An 18,630-nucleotide genomic window follows, 5' to 3' on the forward strand; every position below is an offset into this window, starting at 1 on the left:
GAGGAGTATGGCACTGTATGGGGCTCCAATATGGGTGCACGCATTGACTCCGCAGAATACCACACTCCTGCGGAGACCACAACGCGTAATCGCGGTGCGTGCGATCCGGGGCTACCGTACGGTGTCTTGGACTGCATCCACGCTCCTCGCTGGTGACCCGCCGTGGGACCTACAGGCTGAGGTGCTCGAACAGGTGCATCGCTACAAACATGAGGACTCGAGGGGAAAGACCAGGACTTGAGGAGATTGGGAGACTCCGTACCCTCGGGAGGGAGGTCCTGGTCCAGAGATGGAGAGAAGACCTCGAGTCCCCAGTAGCGGGCATCTGGACGGTGGAGGGCATCCGGCCCCACTTAGAGCGGTGGCTGAAGCGACGCCATGGCGCGCTGTCATATCGCCTCGTGCAGGTGCTTACCGGACACGGCTGCTTCGGTAAGTACTTGCACGGGATCGCGAGGAGGGAGGTCTCACCGATCTGCCATGAGTGTGGCGCGCCTGAAGATACGGCGCTCCACACTATGGTATTATGCGCGTCATGGGCGCCGCAAAGACACGCGTTGTTGTCACATCTGGACGGTGACCTCTCGCTGTCGAGCGTTATCAATCTGATGCTCGGCAGCGAGGAGGGCTGGTCTATCGTTGCCTCCTTCTGCGAAGCCGTAATGGCTTTAAAGGAGGCCTCGGAGAGGGAGAGATAGCAGGCGGCTGATGCTCTTCCCCTCCGCAGAAGGAGAACAGGCGGCAGGAGGCGCAGATATGCGCATCTTATGCCGCCCCGTGTACCTTCGGCGAGCACGCCGGGGCGTCAAAGTTGCATGCGACCGCGATCCTTTGACGCCCCAACTTGGGCGCAGGCGGCTCCGCTGGGTTTTAGTGGGTATTGTGGCTGATGTTTCACCAACCAGTGAGTCCCACATACCCTGCTGGAGGCTAGGATACCCCAGCCTCCGGCAGGGATGCCTAAACGCATTTCCCAGCGAAAAAAAAAAAAAAAAAAAGGTACTGAATATTTCTTGACAAAAAGATTTATTGGCCTGACTCAGGAGTTGAACCCGGGACATTATCACACATTTCAGAATGAGAAGTGTTTAGGCCGTAGACAACCACGCTGGCGAATTGCGGATTGACAGACTTCACACATCTTTGAGAGCTAATGGAGAACTCTCAGGCATAGAATTAAAAACACACAGAAACCGTGTACACGACTAATATTGAAGCATCAAAATTCACTCCACTTTAGTAGTGATTCCCGAACAGGCCGTTAGTCTTTTAGTTCAATTTAGAAGTTGAAAGTAATTAAATAAACTCTAATATTCTAAACGTTTACCATAAAATGGAAAAATGAGAAAAAGTTTGTGAGACAACATTCCGTGGTTGTAAAGTGAGACGTGCGCGGGGCGTTTTCACTGTTTTCGGACACAATGCACTGAATACAACAATGGCAATGAGGATTCTGTATTTTCCTAATTCTGTACTCAAACATGCAGGTTTAATTCACAAGCTTGAAGCAAGTGAATCTTAAATTAAACATTTACATAACATCGGGGCGTGCCGGGTATCGTACTCGGTCCCACAGAAAAGTAGACAGAAGTATTAACCACTACGCTATCACCACTCTACAAAATATAATATCATCGCAACGAAGTAAGAAGATAATATCCTTTGAAATTTAATATTCATAAAGTTAGAAGCTGCGATAAGTCAAATATATTTCTCTATACACAAAGTTCGAGATATTTTGTCCGGGGGGGGGTCTGTCTCAAAAACGGCTCTATAAAAGATGAACTTTAGTTAAATTTCAGCTATATTTTGTACTTTCAACAACTAATGTTGATATCACTCGATCTGTATCTTGAAGATTATGGTGTAAGTATTAAGACGATAACGATGCAAATGATTCGACTACAGAACACGAAGTCCGTGGGTCAATCCCGGGTTTCTCTATCAAGAACTTCGGAGTTCGGAAATCGGCGATGAATAACCCCCATGCCGTCTGGTGCCTGATCTTTTACCTTTTGGGTCGGGGCTGCAGTCCCATCGGACTTTGAGAGTGAGTGAATAGAGAGTGCAGAGTGCAGAATATCTCCCCCGTGGTGTGAATCTCTGTAAAGATTGACCATCTCGGCCGAAGTCGATCACAGTAACAGTTTTACTAAGCTGATGGCGTAATAATCGTTTCTGTAATTATTAAACTCAGTTGTTCCAAAACGTTTGTCTGAGATCAATATTTAAAAAAAATCCTTACTAATAATATAAATCCGAAAGTATGTTTGTTTGTCCTTCCTTTTCGCTTCAACCTAACTAAGGCATCAATCAACTTGATTTTTGACATAGAGTTAGTTGAAAGTACGGACAGTCACAAACTCTACTTTTTATACTAGGAAAACCAACTGCTGCCATGGGTTTTGTAAAATACCGTAATAAACGCGGACAAAGGAAATCGACAACCGCTAAAAATCGTACAAAGTTTACTTAAAAGATACGCAATGACAACCAGAACATAAGCTATGTTTTCATTAAAGGTCAACCAGTAGACCAATATGGTAACTACTAGGCTAAAGAATGAACTGTTATAGTTAAAAGTTAAACAAAATACAAAATTATAGGTTTAATTTAATAGTAAATAAACAGCTTGACAGCTTAACGTGAGAGTTTCCAGACTACCGAGCGACCGACAGACAATTTAGCGATTAATTAATGTATACTTCACAATAATGCGCGGGAATCAATAAACATTTTGCTACTGCATGTCATAAAGTTTGCCTCGACGATATACTCATAAAGAGGCAATACGATATTCTAATTATTACGCTTTCTATTACTGCACCGTTGTTTGAGATATAGGAATGAGTGGCCACTGACTACGCCTTTTTTAATTATCAAAACATTTTTTATTTAAACTATTAACATTTTTCAAAGTAAGCGTCACTTTTTTGAGCTTTACGAAACAATTAAAAATAAAAATAAAATCATCTTGATTTAGCTTTACAAAAAAAACAATTATGTTACCAAACTAAATACATAGAAGCGCTCATGAATGATGATTGTGAATATTACTATTTTTACTGTTACATTGAAATTATAATAATAAAATAAATATACTACGACAATACACACATCGCCATCTAGTCCCAAAGAAAGCGTAGCTTTTGTTATGGCCATTAAGGTTACTGATGAATATTTTATGAATACGATACATAAATGTTTTATTCATGTTCATCACACGAACATTTTCCAGTAGTTGGAATCGAACCCACGGCCTTGGACCTAGAAAGCAGGGCCGCTGCCCACTGCACCAATCGGCGTTCAATTATCTTACACATTACGAAACATTACGAAAATTACCGGCCCACTACAGGGCACGGGTCTCCTCTCCCAATGAGAAGGGATTAAGGCTGTAGTCCACCACGCTGGCCCAGTGTGGATTCGTGGACTCCACACACCTTAAAGAACATTATGGAGAACTATCAGGCATGCAGGTTTCCTCACGATGTTTTCCTTCACCGTTGAGGCAAGTGATATTTTAATAGCTCATACGCACATAACTTAGACAAGTTAGAGGTGCTACTGGGATTCGAACTCGGCACCCCGAAAGCGAAGTCGATGTCCTTATGTCGAAGCGAAAGCCCAGATGGTACTGGACTATCACCGCTTCGAAATTCATTCGCTTTCGACGAAAAAGATTACAAAATAATAATACGAGCATCTAACATGTAAGTAAATTGTAACGATTTAAAGTTGTTGTAAAATAAATTACAAAATGGTGAGTTTAATTAATACAGTAAATGAGCAGCTTCACGCGCGAGATTCCAGGCCACTGGGCACGCGTCAGATCGGCCGCGACCGACCGACAAATTAATGATTAATTAATGTATTCATGCCCGCGATAATGAGCGGGAATCAATAAACATTTCGCTACTATATATCATGATGGCCTTTAGACCGCGAACACAGAAATGCAATGCGTCATCACATCGTAGAGTAATACAAACTACTTTACTTCTAGAAGTCATCGTCATCAACAGCCCACAAACGACCACTGCTGAACATGGGCCTTCCCAAGAGCGCGCCACCACACACGATCTTCCGCCTTGCTCATCCAGCCGCTTCCAGCCACCTTTTTAAGGTCATCTGTCCGGCGGGCTGGAGGTCGTACCACATTGCGCTTACCGATTCGCGGTCTGCCTCAACGGCCATCGTTCCTACGACAGACATGACCCGCCCACTGCCACTTCAACTTGCTAATCCTTTGAGCTATGTCGGTGACCTTGGTTCAACGGATTGCGTCGTTGCGAATTCTGTCCTGAAGAGAGACCCCCAACCTAGCTCGCTCCATAACGCCTTGTGCGACTTTAATTTTGTGGATCAGGGCGACTGGCAGTGTCCACGTCTCCGCTCCATATGTCATTACAGGCAGGACACACTCGTTAAAGACTTTCGTCTTTAGGCATTGGGGTATCGGCTAATTGAAGAATTGGCGCAGTTTACCAAAGTAGTACTAGAAGTAGTTCCCACCAGCACTTTACTAGCAGCAGCATCTAACTTTTTTAAGTTATATGCGTTTTTAAGCAATTAAAATATCACTTGCTTCAACGGTGAAGGTAAACATCGTGAGGAAACCTGCGTGAGAGTTCTCCATAATGTTCTTAAAGGTGTGTGGAGTCCACTAATCCGCACTGGGCCAGCGTGGTGGACTACGGGCTCCCTTCTCATTGGGTGAGGAAACCCTTCTACTTCTAGAAGCCTTCCGAGCTATACTACTTCTTCCGAGCTTGTTTGGGGCAGTACTACTCGTACTGCCCCAAAATTATTAACTTATTTCTGGCACCAAGCATCATTGTTGTGTTGTCCGAAGGGAGGGGTAGTTACAGGCTCGTGAGGCTTAATAACTACCCCTCTAGTTGATGGTCACGGGGCGACATTTTGTAGGATGTGTTCCTTGCATGCCTAGCGAAGTTTTGCTCTGTTTATTGGCGGCGGATTTCCACTTACCAGAGCTTAGCTTACTTAGTTTCTTTATTTAGGAAAACCAACCGCTAATACATTTTTTCTTGTCCAAGTTTTTACGTTGCGAGCTAAGTGAATGTTCAGCTTATTACAGGTTTTCACAACGTTTACAAATAATTTCAAAATTAATTACATTTTATATATAACTAAGCATTACAAAATAAATGTCTAAAAATATTTTACTAATTAATAAGGTTTTAATGTTAAAAATATAAATAGAATTAAAATTCAAATTCAAATTAAATTAAAAATTAAATGAAAAAAAAAAAATTAACATCAATGTCCAAGTTTAAGCTTATAAAATTTTGAATATTTGATAACATAAGAAGTCAAGTATTTATTTTATTTTTATCTTGAAATGTCAGATAGAACAAGTTGACTATACTAGCACAAACATTTTAACCATCTAACCGCGAGGCACCGTAAGGATCTGCATCCCTACGCGGTCAATATTCTGTGGACGCGTACGAAGCGCTTCGCATCTTCGTTTCTGATGCGCACCCCTACGATCTAGAATGCCATTTGCTTCCATTTTCCCCGGTACCTACAATATGAGTACCTTCAAGTCAAGAGTGAATATGCATCTTCTGGGCAAGCGCGCTCCACCTTTGGCTGCATCATCGCTTACCATCAGGTATGATTGCAGTCAAGCGCTCGTCTATAAACATTAAAAAAAAAACATCCACTACGGTTATATATTGAGGAAATAGTCAACTGAACATTTGAAGAATGACGCGTAGTCGCACGGAATCGCATCGCAGCAATACGCGGCGCAGATTCCTGAGTTGCGACCTTATTTTTGCAATTGCGCCTTTATTTATTTGACGTACGTACGTGTTGATTTTATGACGCTTTTCAACACCGCCAATTGTGACCGTGTCAACTAAAGCAATGGTTTGAAATAAGAATAGTAAGTGGAATGAGAGGCCACTGACTACGCCTATTTTTTTGATATCAAATATATTTTTTAAATCTCCAAAAAGGATAAAAATCTTAGATGGATCACAGAATCACTCAGCGGTCGAATCAGAAATGAGCTTATCCGTGAATGGCTTAGCCTTTTACGGAGCTAAATTGTTAAGTCTAGTATAGACTTACCAATTAAGCTCAGCTAGTTACGAAACTAAAGTGGCAACGGGCGAGGCCTATAGCTCAGACATCCGATCGACGTTGGGGTCATAAGGTCCTGGAATGGTGGCCCTGCACCGATAACCGCGACGTAGGTCGGCCTCAAACGAGGTGGATAGACGACGTAATGCGAGTCGCTGGAAGCCGCTGGAAACAAGCGGTCAGGCACGCACATAACTTTGAAAAGGTAGAGGTGCGTGCTGGGATTCGAACTCGGTTCTCCGAAAGTGAAGACGAGCTTCTACTCACTGGGCTATCACCGCTTATCGCTTTGTCTATTTATATAGTTTAACATAATATAGTAGCTAATATAGTTTTTTGTTATTGTAGTTTTTATTAGAAGAATTTCTGGACCGACCCGAAATAGAAGGAAGGTTAATTATATTAATGCATATTATAATATTAACGAATATTTTTGATCAGTTCGTAATTAGTGTCTAGAGTTTAGAATTGTAAGTGTTATGTTAAATAGTCATATGCAAAATAAACTCGCAGTATATAAGAAAATTGCAGGAGAGAAAGTGGCAAACTGTAGACACTATTCCCATTTTCAACACACAAAGATGTACACAGTTAAAAGTATAAAGAATTATTTTATTCTATTCTAGAAGCCAGGACCTGGTGATCCGAAGTCAAACAAGCTAAATGCTAAGCCAAAGGGATTTCATGTACATTAGTGTAAATACAGGAACGAGCGCAATAATTCACATAGCAATGGTAATCATAGGGCGCTTCCAACGATCGCGGGTCTCCTGGCAACCGTTGCTAGGCGACCGCACAGAGTAGCTTGAACGACAGTATAAAGAAAATGCCATTTCATTTGATTTCAAAAGACGCCGACTCTTTTGATATTACGATGTAAACACCGATATCGTCTAGATAGCGTTGCGACAGTTTAATGCTATAATTATTTTATCAACCCATTACCGGCGCACTATAGGGCTCGGGGATCCATTTAGAAAACAAAGGGTTTAAGGTATAGTATACCACGCTCGCTAATTGCAGAGAACTCCTTGGCGTGCACGTATCCTCACGATGTTTTTATTCACCATTAAAGCATGTGTTACACCCAGGCTGCTAGTCTGGTCCAATACGTCACGAGCATGACGAGGTCATCGGTGACGCGAACCTACCGTTATGTCCCACAACGCTGTATTTTTGCTAAATTATATGCTAAATTGTGTTGACCGGTATATTGTTTTTTTTTTATTGTAATATTTATCAGACGAACCAGGTCCCACTGATGGTTTTTCTATGAAAAGAGCAACAATTCTGAGGGCATGTAAAGAACAGATCCTGCTACGCCTGTAATTACACCTTTAGACCGGAACAAAGCAAAGATGCTTGGCGGCAGTTATAAGACTGGAGGTTGTACTCCTCCGGAAGAACCGTGCCCTAAAAAGCTGTAATACTAATAATAATAATTTAATCACAATAATGTAGGTGCATTGATAATTATAATTAGACTCCAGTACATTCTACCAGTGTTATATTTCACATTATCAAAAATGTTACAGTATTGATATTAAATGAAGCAAGTACTTAGCAATTCAATAATTCCATAATTTAATGTCATTATATATATAGTTTTAAATAGATAAAATTGTCTTAGTATTAACAAAAAGATTATAATACAAATTAACGAAAAATAATAATAATATCTTAATATATATAAATCTCCTGTCACGATGTTTGTCCGCGATGGACTCCTAAACTACTGAACCGATTTTAAATTAAATTGGCACACCGTGAGCAGTCTGGTCCAACTTAAGAGATAGGATAGCTTAGATCTTTAAGTAAAGTTACAATTTTATTTTATTGCAAATTATTTGTCTATAATTAATGGACAGTCACATGTTATATGTATATACAACTATACTCATTTAAGGCTTAGCGATACTGAATACTTTAAAAACAAAATCAAACGCAGACGAAGTCGCGGGCAACAGCTAGTAATATTATAAATACTTGGACCCCGCTCACGAGATTACCGCCTTGTGGAATGATGAGTCGACCGTTATTACTGCGAACGTCGTTTCAGTCAGTGGTCTTCTCGCGAAAAGCTTCGACAACGTTTTATGAAGCTTTCGCTTGGTTGTTGGATCAAGGGTCGGATACAGAAGGCAGTAGTCCTTGAAACGGCGCGTATTGTGAGGAGGTTCCTCACTCTGGAGCCCTGACCGCCGGTTGCTTGGGCATTTAAAAGCCCCGCATGTGATATAGTAATATCACATTATCCGTTAAAGAAACACTAGCGACGTAGCTAAGTAGATATTACTGTATGTAGAGGTTTTTGACTGCATATTGTTACCAAAGCGACGATATCAGATATTTTCGTACGGCATTTATAAACAAAGGTGTATGCTCTATAGTTTGGGTACTCTGCAGGCTCGGCAGACATCACGTCGCCAAGCCACCTCCCGGGCATTTTACCGAGAAATCAATGAAAACAACATCTATTTTAAAAGCATTCAGCCCAGTGTGGGCTTAACGTTTTTATATTAATTTCTGCCCACGCATTCCTTTGACTTTATAATTGTATTTGACTTAAAATTTAAAATTTAAAAAATAAATTGTAATATAGCTGGATTCATAAATAGCCTATAACAGTTCACTGCTGGAGACTCATTTGAGAGAGGGTTTGCTCATAATCACCACGTCAGCCGACGGGTTGTTGATTGCAGTGGATGCAGTGGCGTGCACTTCATAAATGCACAAAAGCACTGAAGTACACGCTACTGACCAATAGGTATCACCGAAGAGTTGGTGAAGCCTTTTTTTTCGATAGACGTCGCATTAGGCATTCCATTTAGGCGATACCTACGAGTAGGTTTAGTGGAAACATAAGGGCATAAGGCACTTAATGTAAATATTAGCATATTTTTTTCTTCTATTAAAATATGTGCATAAGATATATGTGCATAGATGTGCGTAATAATATCGTAGTAAAATACAAGGGAGCATTTTTATGTTCGCGTTAAGGGTTGGATATAAAAAAACCAAATTATTTTTCCTATCACGGATATACATTTTTCGGATTTTTCAATTAATTTAATTATACACTCAAAAAAAATGTTTTGTATTTGTCCTCAAAATACGCTGAAACTGCCTTCTTAACTTTAGCCATGCGTACAAGAAAAGAAGATGCTAATCGCTTCGTGCGAAAAATTATGTAATTAGAGAGATAAATTCTTTATTACACACAATTAAAAAAGGTAAAATAATTACTGTCAACTGCTAAATGATATGAGATGACTAACAGTTTATTCGAGAAACCAAACTAAAGTAGAGTGGTTTTTGATGCTTCAATAATAGTCGTGTCCGCGGTTTCTGTAGGTTCTTAATTCTGTGTGATTACCATTAAAAATCCATACAATTAACAACCATGCATTTAACACCTTCGTATTTTAACGAACACTGAAAAATCAATTAGAGTCGCCACTAAGAAATCATATAATTAAAAAGTGCAATTTAAAGACAACATTAATTTCATACGCGATTTAAAAAACATGGCAGCCATTTTGGAAAATTCGTCACAGATTATTGTCATGTTTGAGTATATAAGCACAGAGTAATTTAATTTCAGGTAGTTAGAACGCCGAAAGCAAAAATGAAGTTAGTTTTTATCTTCTGTGTTTGCTTTGCAGCAGCATTAGCTGTGCCGGCGGTAAGTAAACTTTTTTCGAGCTCTACGTTTTCACCCCACTGCTGCGTACTATTATTACTATAAGAAATTAAAAAATCATCACAGACCAACCGGACCCTATGCATCATGTTCTGAATTAATAGAATAGTTTTTATTTGCTGGAATGTGGGAACAAAATAGGTCGTAATAAATCAGAGCCTCAACATATTCTGAGACATACAATGAGTGTTTTACATGTTACACGCTTTCTATTAGCTTTACCTGTATGAATGTTTGTCTGTGACTCCTTTGGACTTGATTTTGCACCTCTGTTACTACTCTCGTTGCTGAACTCGAGCTGAAGCCGTAGCTGAAACGAAATTTTACAACTTATTTCACTTAAGATTATATAATGCACTTTAACTAGACTCTGTATTTTAAATGAAAAACAGTTCCTTTGTTTTTCTCATCACCAAAGGTTGACTGGAAGAGATCGCTTTAGCTTTAAGACCTTACCTTACACGCCTCAACGTCTAGATTGAGTTTAATCCTCTTCAAACAGATATATTGAGAAACAATGACAATAGACTAATTTGATAAGATTATTCCATTTTTCAATGGGAAAAATAAGATTTTTGTTAATTAATATAATTTTAATCTATAATCGATAAGGCAGGAATAATGTTAATTTTAATTTCAAACCATTATCTTTAGCCGTCTTTTCTAATACAAATTTGATGGTGAATGGTTAACCAATTTATTTTGCTATAATAAAAATAGTTTACGAAAAACTAAAAATCACGCTTTTATAAATAAACTAAACTAAAGGGTAGAAATTAGTTTGGTTTTTTGATCCAAGCGTGTTTTCAGTTTTTTTGAACTATTAATTTTTTTTTTATTCAGCCCGTACCAGATGATGACGACCACGACCAACATCAATTTGATGATCAGGTATTAATGACATTCCATAATGATCATCACCTTCACCATTATCCAACCATTATCACCTCACTATAGGGCACGGTCTTCTCTCTAAATGGGAGAGCTCAGGCGATAGCCCACTCCGCTGGCCAGCGGTTAGGTAGACTTGACACGTCAGCACGCACCTCTAACTTTTATAAGTTATGTGCGTTTTAACCAATTGAAATAAGTATCACTGGCTTTAACGGTGAACAAAAACATCGTAATGAAACCTGCATGCCTGAGAGTTTTGCATAATGTTCTCAAAGGTGTATGGAGTCCACCAATCCGCGCTCGTTCAGCGTGGTGGAGTACGGCCGTAACCACTTCTCATTGGAAGGAGACCCGTGACTTATAGTGGGTTGATAATGGGTTGATCAACCCATTATCAACCCACTATAAGTCACGGGTCAGGGTAAAGTTTAGAACAAAAGATTTTCATTATGATTAATACTGTTACGCCTCATTTGCTAAGGGTAGCGTACCCTCTTTCAAACTTGCTTTGTATGTAAATGATGGTATACTCTTTGGAATGAATGTTATTACTATAAAAATGTCTTTTTTTTAGCAACAATTTCGGCGAAGATTGCAAAGCCTGAGTTTAAGTGTGAGTTTACTTTTTCATTTTTAAGACATAATATTATATCACATTTTATTAGATTACAATCTACGCTATAAACATATTCTTTAGTATCGATAGAAGGGCGTGCTTGCGGTTTTATTACTGACATATGAGGCTTAACACCTATGTCTCAAATTAATGAAGACAGGGCGGCATGTTGCAGAACGTGCTCCTTACATGTGAAGTGTTGTTTTGCTTATAGGCGATGAAAAATCATCATTTACCATCAAGTGGGTTATCTGTTTGGCCCGTCAATTATGAGTTGAAAAGTTGTAACGAAATTTCTATGTCATATCAAATACCTGACTCTTTCTTCTAGCTATTCGACGATTCTGACAAAGTAAGTACTTTATATAGACGAGCCTCGCGTCGCTATGCTACCTACTTTTACTCGAAGCGTTTCATAGTTTTTTTTAAACCCTTATAACTCGATTTCGATTATACAAGATAAACAAAATACTCGGGATATTCATGGTGGGGAGAGGCAGTATCAAATTTAAATCCAAATTCAAAATTCTTTTATTTCAAGTATGCCTAGTTTATAAGCACTTTTGAAACGTCAACGTCAGTCTGTTTGTAGTGTATTGGGAGGGTTCAGATGACTCATACCTACTTTTTGATATTCCTGTGTGTCTTTATTTAATGTTAAAATTATAAATGACCTTTTTCGATTACATAATTAACAAAGATTTTTTGAAATTTTAAACGCCGATTATAGTAATAAATCTAATCTAAAAATTGCAAATGGCAGATTAAATTTAGTAGTGCTATCCGTATTCTACATTTCGCTGTAAACAGCGACAACACTAATAAATACAATCTGCCATCTTAACATTTCTGAAGTAAAAGTTTAATGCTTCATTAATTTGTCCGGTGACGTAGCGCGCAGACCGCGACAATAGAAGAGACCAAGACGATAGACCAGACCACGCCGATAGAAGAGACCTCGACAACGGAAGAGACCGCGAAGATCGTAGAGACCGCTTACGTAACCTACAGCTCGACCACGTTGACAGGAGAGATCTTGATGACAAAAGGAACCGAGACGCCCTCACCATCCAAAAGGATTTCCAAAAGGCACGTGATGGCAGAATGGATCCAGCGCTACTACAAGATCGTGATGACCAGCCTGATCGCCTTCAGGATCGTAGTAATAACGATGTTTTAAGGGTACGCTAATTTATTTTCAGGGGATCGCCCTTTTTTTTCCACTACGAGTTAACCCTTCGCTTTAAATGCAATCTCTTATTTCGGACGGACGGTAGCTGATAACCATCTGAGGGGTTTTTAGCGGGGAGATGGGGCAAGTGCGAAAACTCGCCATGAGTCGTCGCCATGTGAAACATCGGAGGGGAAGGTGGGATTTCGACCCGAGGGCGCCACCTTCGAGATCTCGAACCTTGGCTCGATTCGACGCTAGAGTTGGTGTACTTTTGGACTAATTTGTGACCGTGATAAGGATCCAAGTCCGGGTGACGCCAGACTCGGACCCTCGTGTTCGCTGGCGAAAACGTTGTAAATGTACCTAGTTTTTGGGACTCATTATCGGTAGTAACCAATTGCAACCTCGCCTTAACAGCAGCCTAAGTATTCTTTGCTCGCTCGCAATCGAGTAATTGTTTTCACGTATCGAAAAACTCGAACATCGCAGAAATATGGATCTTTGTGCATGGTGTAAAAGTTAAAATATTCCTACAATTCTTTAGCTCGAGATTTTGACCCAACTTAACAAAGGTACAAGATTTGCCGCTCTGAAACGAGTGTCATTAGATCCATTTTACTTTGACGTTACAGAGTTTAATACTCGAAAGCGACTCCTCGATTGCGAGCGAACACGTCTTGTCCTTAAGATACTGATTGTAAGTGATGATGCATCATCTCTTATTATCATATCATACCTACCTGTATTATTTTATATTTCCTCTATATCCGTTTAAAGTTCCTCTTTCCAAACATTAGAGGTATGAATTATGATTTTTATATTAAACCCATAATTCTCGCCAATTGCCATTATTCCCCGTTGATCTATACCCGTTGATCAGTAACACTGAATCTTCTAGGGATCTACTCATTTCCTCATTTGATAACGTAGAAATACTCCGAGCATAGCTCTCTCCATCGCCCGCTGAGTGACCCTGAGCCTTATTAGAACCATAGTTAACGACATATAGTAAATAACTTAAAAATACGAAAATGAAATACCTTCTATCTTTCTTCACAGAACACGCATATGGACCTAATTTCAAAGATACTTGGTCGTCTTACAAACGTAAGTGATATTCATCAAGACTTAATAGACAATCAATCAAAAATTTAACAAGAAAATCTACATCGCGTTAATTGTTTGTTCTTTATTGTTACCCGTGGGGAAAAAACAAAGGTATATCACCGTACAGCCATTTCTTCAGTGTTTAATATTCGAATCTTATTTAATTGTAAGGCATAAAGCCATGTATTTGGTGTTTAAAATTTGCATTCAATCTCATTTTAAGGCGTAAAGCAATGTCTTAAGTCTTAAAGTGTTTAGTAAGGCATAAAGCCTGAAGTAGAGCATTTTTTCCTATTTCGGGTAATTCAAATGTCATCCATGGGCTATATTCATATTTAATCTTGTAAGCTTCCGTGTTCTTTAAAAGTTATTGAGTAGTGCGCGAGATATTCTTTGGCAGTTTATAAATTTCTGATAATTTGTCAAAGAATAGAAAAAAGGCGGGAACCTTCGAAACGCAAAGGCGCGCCCTCCAAATCCCATAAATCTTTCCATTGATCGCGTTAATTTTTTTTCACAGAAATATCAAGGTCAAGGTGTGAGTATATAAATCCTGATTTCTCATTATTTGTAATTATTTTAAATGTCTGCCACATGAAAATATCATGACTATACTAATGTCATAAAAACGGAAGGTTTTTAGTTTGTAATCCATAAACTCTAAAATGCGCCACCGAGCTTACGCATAAAGACACAGTACCTCAGAATAATTTTAAATATAATCCTTGATGTTGTTAATAATTTACTAATGAAAAGATGATTTTCAATCGTCATTATGAGGAATAAATAATAACATTAATATTATTAGCTAACTGTTACTATCATTTCTGTGCATTGAACGCCCAAGTTTCCACGGACACGAAAATTAATACTAAGTATATTGAGCAATAGTTAACCGTCGCTGGGGACTTACTAATATTCAAAAAAAAATATACAAAATTTATTTATTTCAAGTAGGCCTAATATAAGCACTTTTGAAACGTCAAGTCTGTCTGTGTGTAGTGACTCTACCACCGGTTCGGAAGGCAGATTCTACCGAGAAGAAGCCGGCAAGAAACTCAGCAGTCGCTCTTTTCCAACATTACCAATTTACATTTTACATTTCAAAATTTATTTTTCTATCTTGTGAGAGATGAAAGCGGAGCCGGATGCTTCCAAGTAACCTTGTCATTAAGAAATTCATCAATTGTATAATAACCTCGCTGTAATAAATGTGTTTTAACAAATTCTTTAAACTTATGCATTGGTAGGTCCAAAATTACCTTAGGAATCATATTATAAAAGCGTATACTCAGTCCCACAAATGACTTTTGCACCTTTCGCAGACGATATGCAGATGTCACTAATTTATGACCATTTCTTGTAAGTCGACTGTTTATATCCACTTTTTGTTTATAAAGACTAATATGTTGTCTTACAAATACTATATTGTTATAAATATATTGTGAGGCTACCGTAAGGATACATATTTGTTTAAATTTTTCACGGAGGGATTCACGTGATTTAAGTTTATATATTGACCGTACAGCTCTTTTCTGCAATATGAATATAGTTTCAATATCAGCAGCTTTGCCCCATAATAAGATCCCGTAAGACATCACACTATGAAAGTACGCAAAGTAAACAAGTCTTGCTGTTTCTACGTCAGTAATCTGTCTAATTTTCCTGACGGCGTAGGCAGCCGAGCTTAGTTTACCTAATAAAAGTTAAATACATAGTAATAATGTACTATTTTCATACAGTCGCTCAAAGTTTCATACGTAAGTACCTTACACTTTTTAACTCACTTCGTATTCATCTTAATTAACTTAATATTACTTACTTAATTTTTTTTTTCTATATTATTTTTGAGTGAGATAAGTTATCATCAAATTATCCTGTTCAAAATATGCAAGAAGTATTGTTTGAAATTTGAGGTTTCACCCTATTTGCGAGTGCAATATTTAAGAACCTAAATACCAAAAAACTACGCGCAAATCTCGGGGAACCAGACGGATTTAAAAAAAAACTCCTCTTTTGTTGTTCTTTCTCAAAAAAAAAATGATAGCCCAATTTTCGAGTCCAGCAGCTATAAAACTTTTAAAAATTTCACCCCAATTGGTTACTAAATAGGGAATGGAAGCCTCCACTTTCACTACTATCGTCTAAAGAATAACAGAGGTCAGCGGTCACTATGGATGAAATTTTCTTTATCATTGATAATTTTGGAGTTTTTGTTGTAGAATAATTTCTCTGCAATCTAAATATTAATCAAAAGAAGCGTTTTTACATGCTTCTGAATCATACACCTGAAACGTCTGGTCAAAAACCTTTTATCACATGTCCTTAGCGCCATAACAAGAAAGTTACTGACATAACTTAGTGTTTCTATACTCCTTGGCTGGGAAATTTAAATTTTTTTTTAATTTTTAGAACCCTGTACCGTTGCAACCAGTAAGTTTTTCTATGAATGTCATTTTATATTTTGTACTTTAACCAAATTCCATAGAGAATCATGTATCAACAAACTTTTTTTCTAGGTTATTCCGCTGCAACCTAGAGTATACGATTTGGGTGTAAGTGAAAAGTGATATACTTTTTTTTTAAATTATAATTCATTCTTTTGACGGATTCCAAACCGATGACACGATTAATTCTTATTTTCGCAGAGCTTGAACTTTAAATACGTAAGTAGACATTTTTTTATTTTTAGTTTAAGTAAGCAACCTCGAACTTTTCAGAGTTAGGTGAAATTTTAATTGATGCAATTAAATATCAATTTCTATAAAGGTGAAGGAAACATCTTGAGGATCCCTGAGCGCGTTAATGTCCTCCATAATGTTCTCAATGGCGTGTGAAGTTACAATCCGCACTAGGTCAGCGTGGACTACGGCCTAAACCTTGACACGGGACTCTCATCCAGAGAGGAGACCCATGCCCTGAAACAAGCAAGTTATAGGTTGATAATGATGTTTACTTATATTTTACAGTACGCACCTGCATCACCTGTCTACCATGGAACGGTAAAAGATTTGGTTACACTTGTTTTTTTTATATAGGAGTCGGTCTGGCATTAGACTCTGTCATGTCTGATGAAAGTCTGAATAAGGTAGACTATCATGCCTGATGAAAAAAAATATAAAAAACACGCAATGGTGAATAATATAAACGAGGATAAACTAATATATATTTTATAATATAGATACTTTTTTATAAATATTAATAGTGGGCAAAGGAGACACCGACGCCAGCCTTGCAAGCCCCTTGAATAACCCTAGATTGTATTTTGGAAGAAACACATCCGATGGGAGATTGTTCCATAATTTTCAAGTGCGCGGGCGAATGGTAGAAGAATACCAGACAACCAGATGATGAGGATGAAATTTAACTCTACGGCGTTAGATGCGGTCAGAGAACAGGGCAAGAGGTATCAATGCAAACAACTCTTCAAAACACTCTCAATTATAGATTCGATAGAACATACAAAGGGAGCTAACACCTCCTCGGTGCCCCAGGGACTCCAAACTGCGAGCCAATTTAGGATTATCAACAGTTCAAACAGCCCGCTTTTGTATCCGATCAAATGGAAGGAGTTGGTAAAGAGGTGCCCCAGCCCAAAGATGTGAGCTGTCAAAAAATCTACATTATATTCACCATTGCGTGCTATTTAGGACATGTGACAAGAAATGTTGCTTATGTATACGTAGGCAACGAGTGGACCAGTTGCTATCCACTCGCCATCACCATCACAAACCACTCACAAATATAAACATCCACCAGCAGGGCTAGAACAGGTAGGATACAAAAATTATATACCCCGATTTTATAAAACACAAAGCTGTGGGAGAAGATAAATTTTTATCCTTTCCCGGGGAGAAAATTGCCTCCTGCCCGTTCTAGACGCACATAAATAATATAAAGTAAGCTTAATCTCTCAAAAATCTCAAATAAAGCTCGCAATAATAATATGTGCTCTATTTCCAACCGACTTAGTCTAGAGTCGATATTGTCCAAGGACATACCTACAAAAGTTAAACCGGGTATTTATGAATACCCGGCAAACTGTGGGTATGACCTTTGATCCGAACGGTCGGATATTATTTGACTTATTATATTCTCACATTGCCACTTAAAAGCTTAATATTATTTCATGTTCACAGAGCCTCTCGAGTAACGAGCCACATGGACTTTACTTGGTTTGTTTTTACCTTTTAACAAGTTAAATCAGGGTAAATCACTTATGCCCGTTTTCACATAAGCAATTACTTACAAGGCATTAGGCATTTCCTCGTAAATAACGCCTAATCAAAGTGGATTCCTATGCATACATTTACCTTTCACCAATCGATTTTCATCTGGCAACTCATATATCCTAACTTGTCTATGGTTCTTGCCACAAGGTGTGGTATTTAGTGTTTTATCATATTTTTCATTTATCGTATGGATTTAAGGTTATTGAAAACACCGAATTAATACTTTTTTAATATTCTACGTGTCAGTTTACGAGTCCCCTAAACTTTAAGATCCGCCGAATCGGTATCGTAACTTTAGACGGCGTCCAACGTCATTGGATATCACTTATGAGTTTGTACTCTAGGAATCTATAATAATTATTATTAGCATTATGATAATGTTTAGCGTAAGTTTTTCGGTTGATCCCTAAGCAATTTGTGGTTAATGTTATCGTTTATGTATAACTAAGCTACGGAGACTTCATTTGTTTATGTGATAAATACGGCATTATTTTTATGTGTAAACTGTTTGTTTCCCTGGAAAAGGTAGTAAATGAATTCAAAAAGTATATACATATATTTAGGTGATTTTTTCAGAGAGCGCTAGATGAAGATCGCGCTGATGATGACGACGATGACGATGACCAGCTATGATGAAAATGAAACAAGAAATTAAATAAACAGGACTCTTTAATCACGCTTCAGTCTACTGGCCTTTGATATCGTTTAGTTAAGATTGTTAAATTAGAACTTCTTATTGTTGTTAATAAAGAGCAACTATGTACGGCTTACTCAATGATATATTTGT

The 18,630-nt window shown here is 38.3% G+C and overlaps 1 protein-coding gene across 2 annotated transcripts; it reads left to right on the plus strand.

Annotated features, from left to right (window-relative positions):
• The first annotated feature begins 9,737 nt into the window (after positions 1-9,737).
• Positions 9,738-18,613, plus strand: LOC120634860. 2 transcript variants are annotated; one of them, XM_039905696.1, is made up of 14 exons: positions 9,738-9,802; positions 10,664-10,711; positions 11,289-11,327; positions 11,662-11,682; positions 12,225-12,512; positions 13,564-13,611; positions 14,132-14,149; positions 15,354-15,371; positions 16,024-16,044; positions 16,131-16,166; positions 16,260-16,277; positions 16,581-16,613; positions 17,751-17,786; positions 18,420-18,613. In XM_039905696.1, the coding sequence occupies exons 1-14, from the start codon at positions 9,746-9,748 to the stop codon at positions 18,474-18,476; spliced, it is 738 nt and encodes a 245-aa protein (XP_039761630.1). In that variant the 5' UTR covers positions 9,738-9,745; the 3' UTR covers positions 18,477-18,613. The 2 variants fall into 2 exon arrangements, with proteins under 2 accessions (XP_039761630.1, XP_039761631.1); XM_039905697.1 differs by lacking the exon at positions 11,662-11,682.
• The last annotated feature ends 17 nt before the right edge of the window (positions 18,614-18,630 follow it).

Source organism: Pararge aegeria, chromosome 25 (assembly GCF_905163445.1).
Source record: "Pararge aegeria chromosome 25, ilParAegt1.1, whole genome shotgun sequence".
NCBI classification, from domain to species: Eukaryota; Metazoa; Arthropoda; class Insecta; order Lepidoptera; family Nymphalidae; genus Pararge; species Pararge aegeria.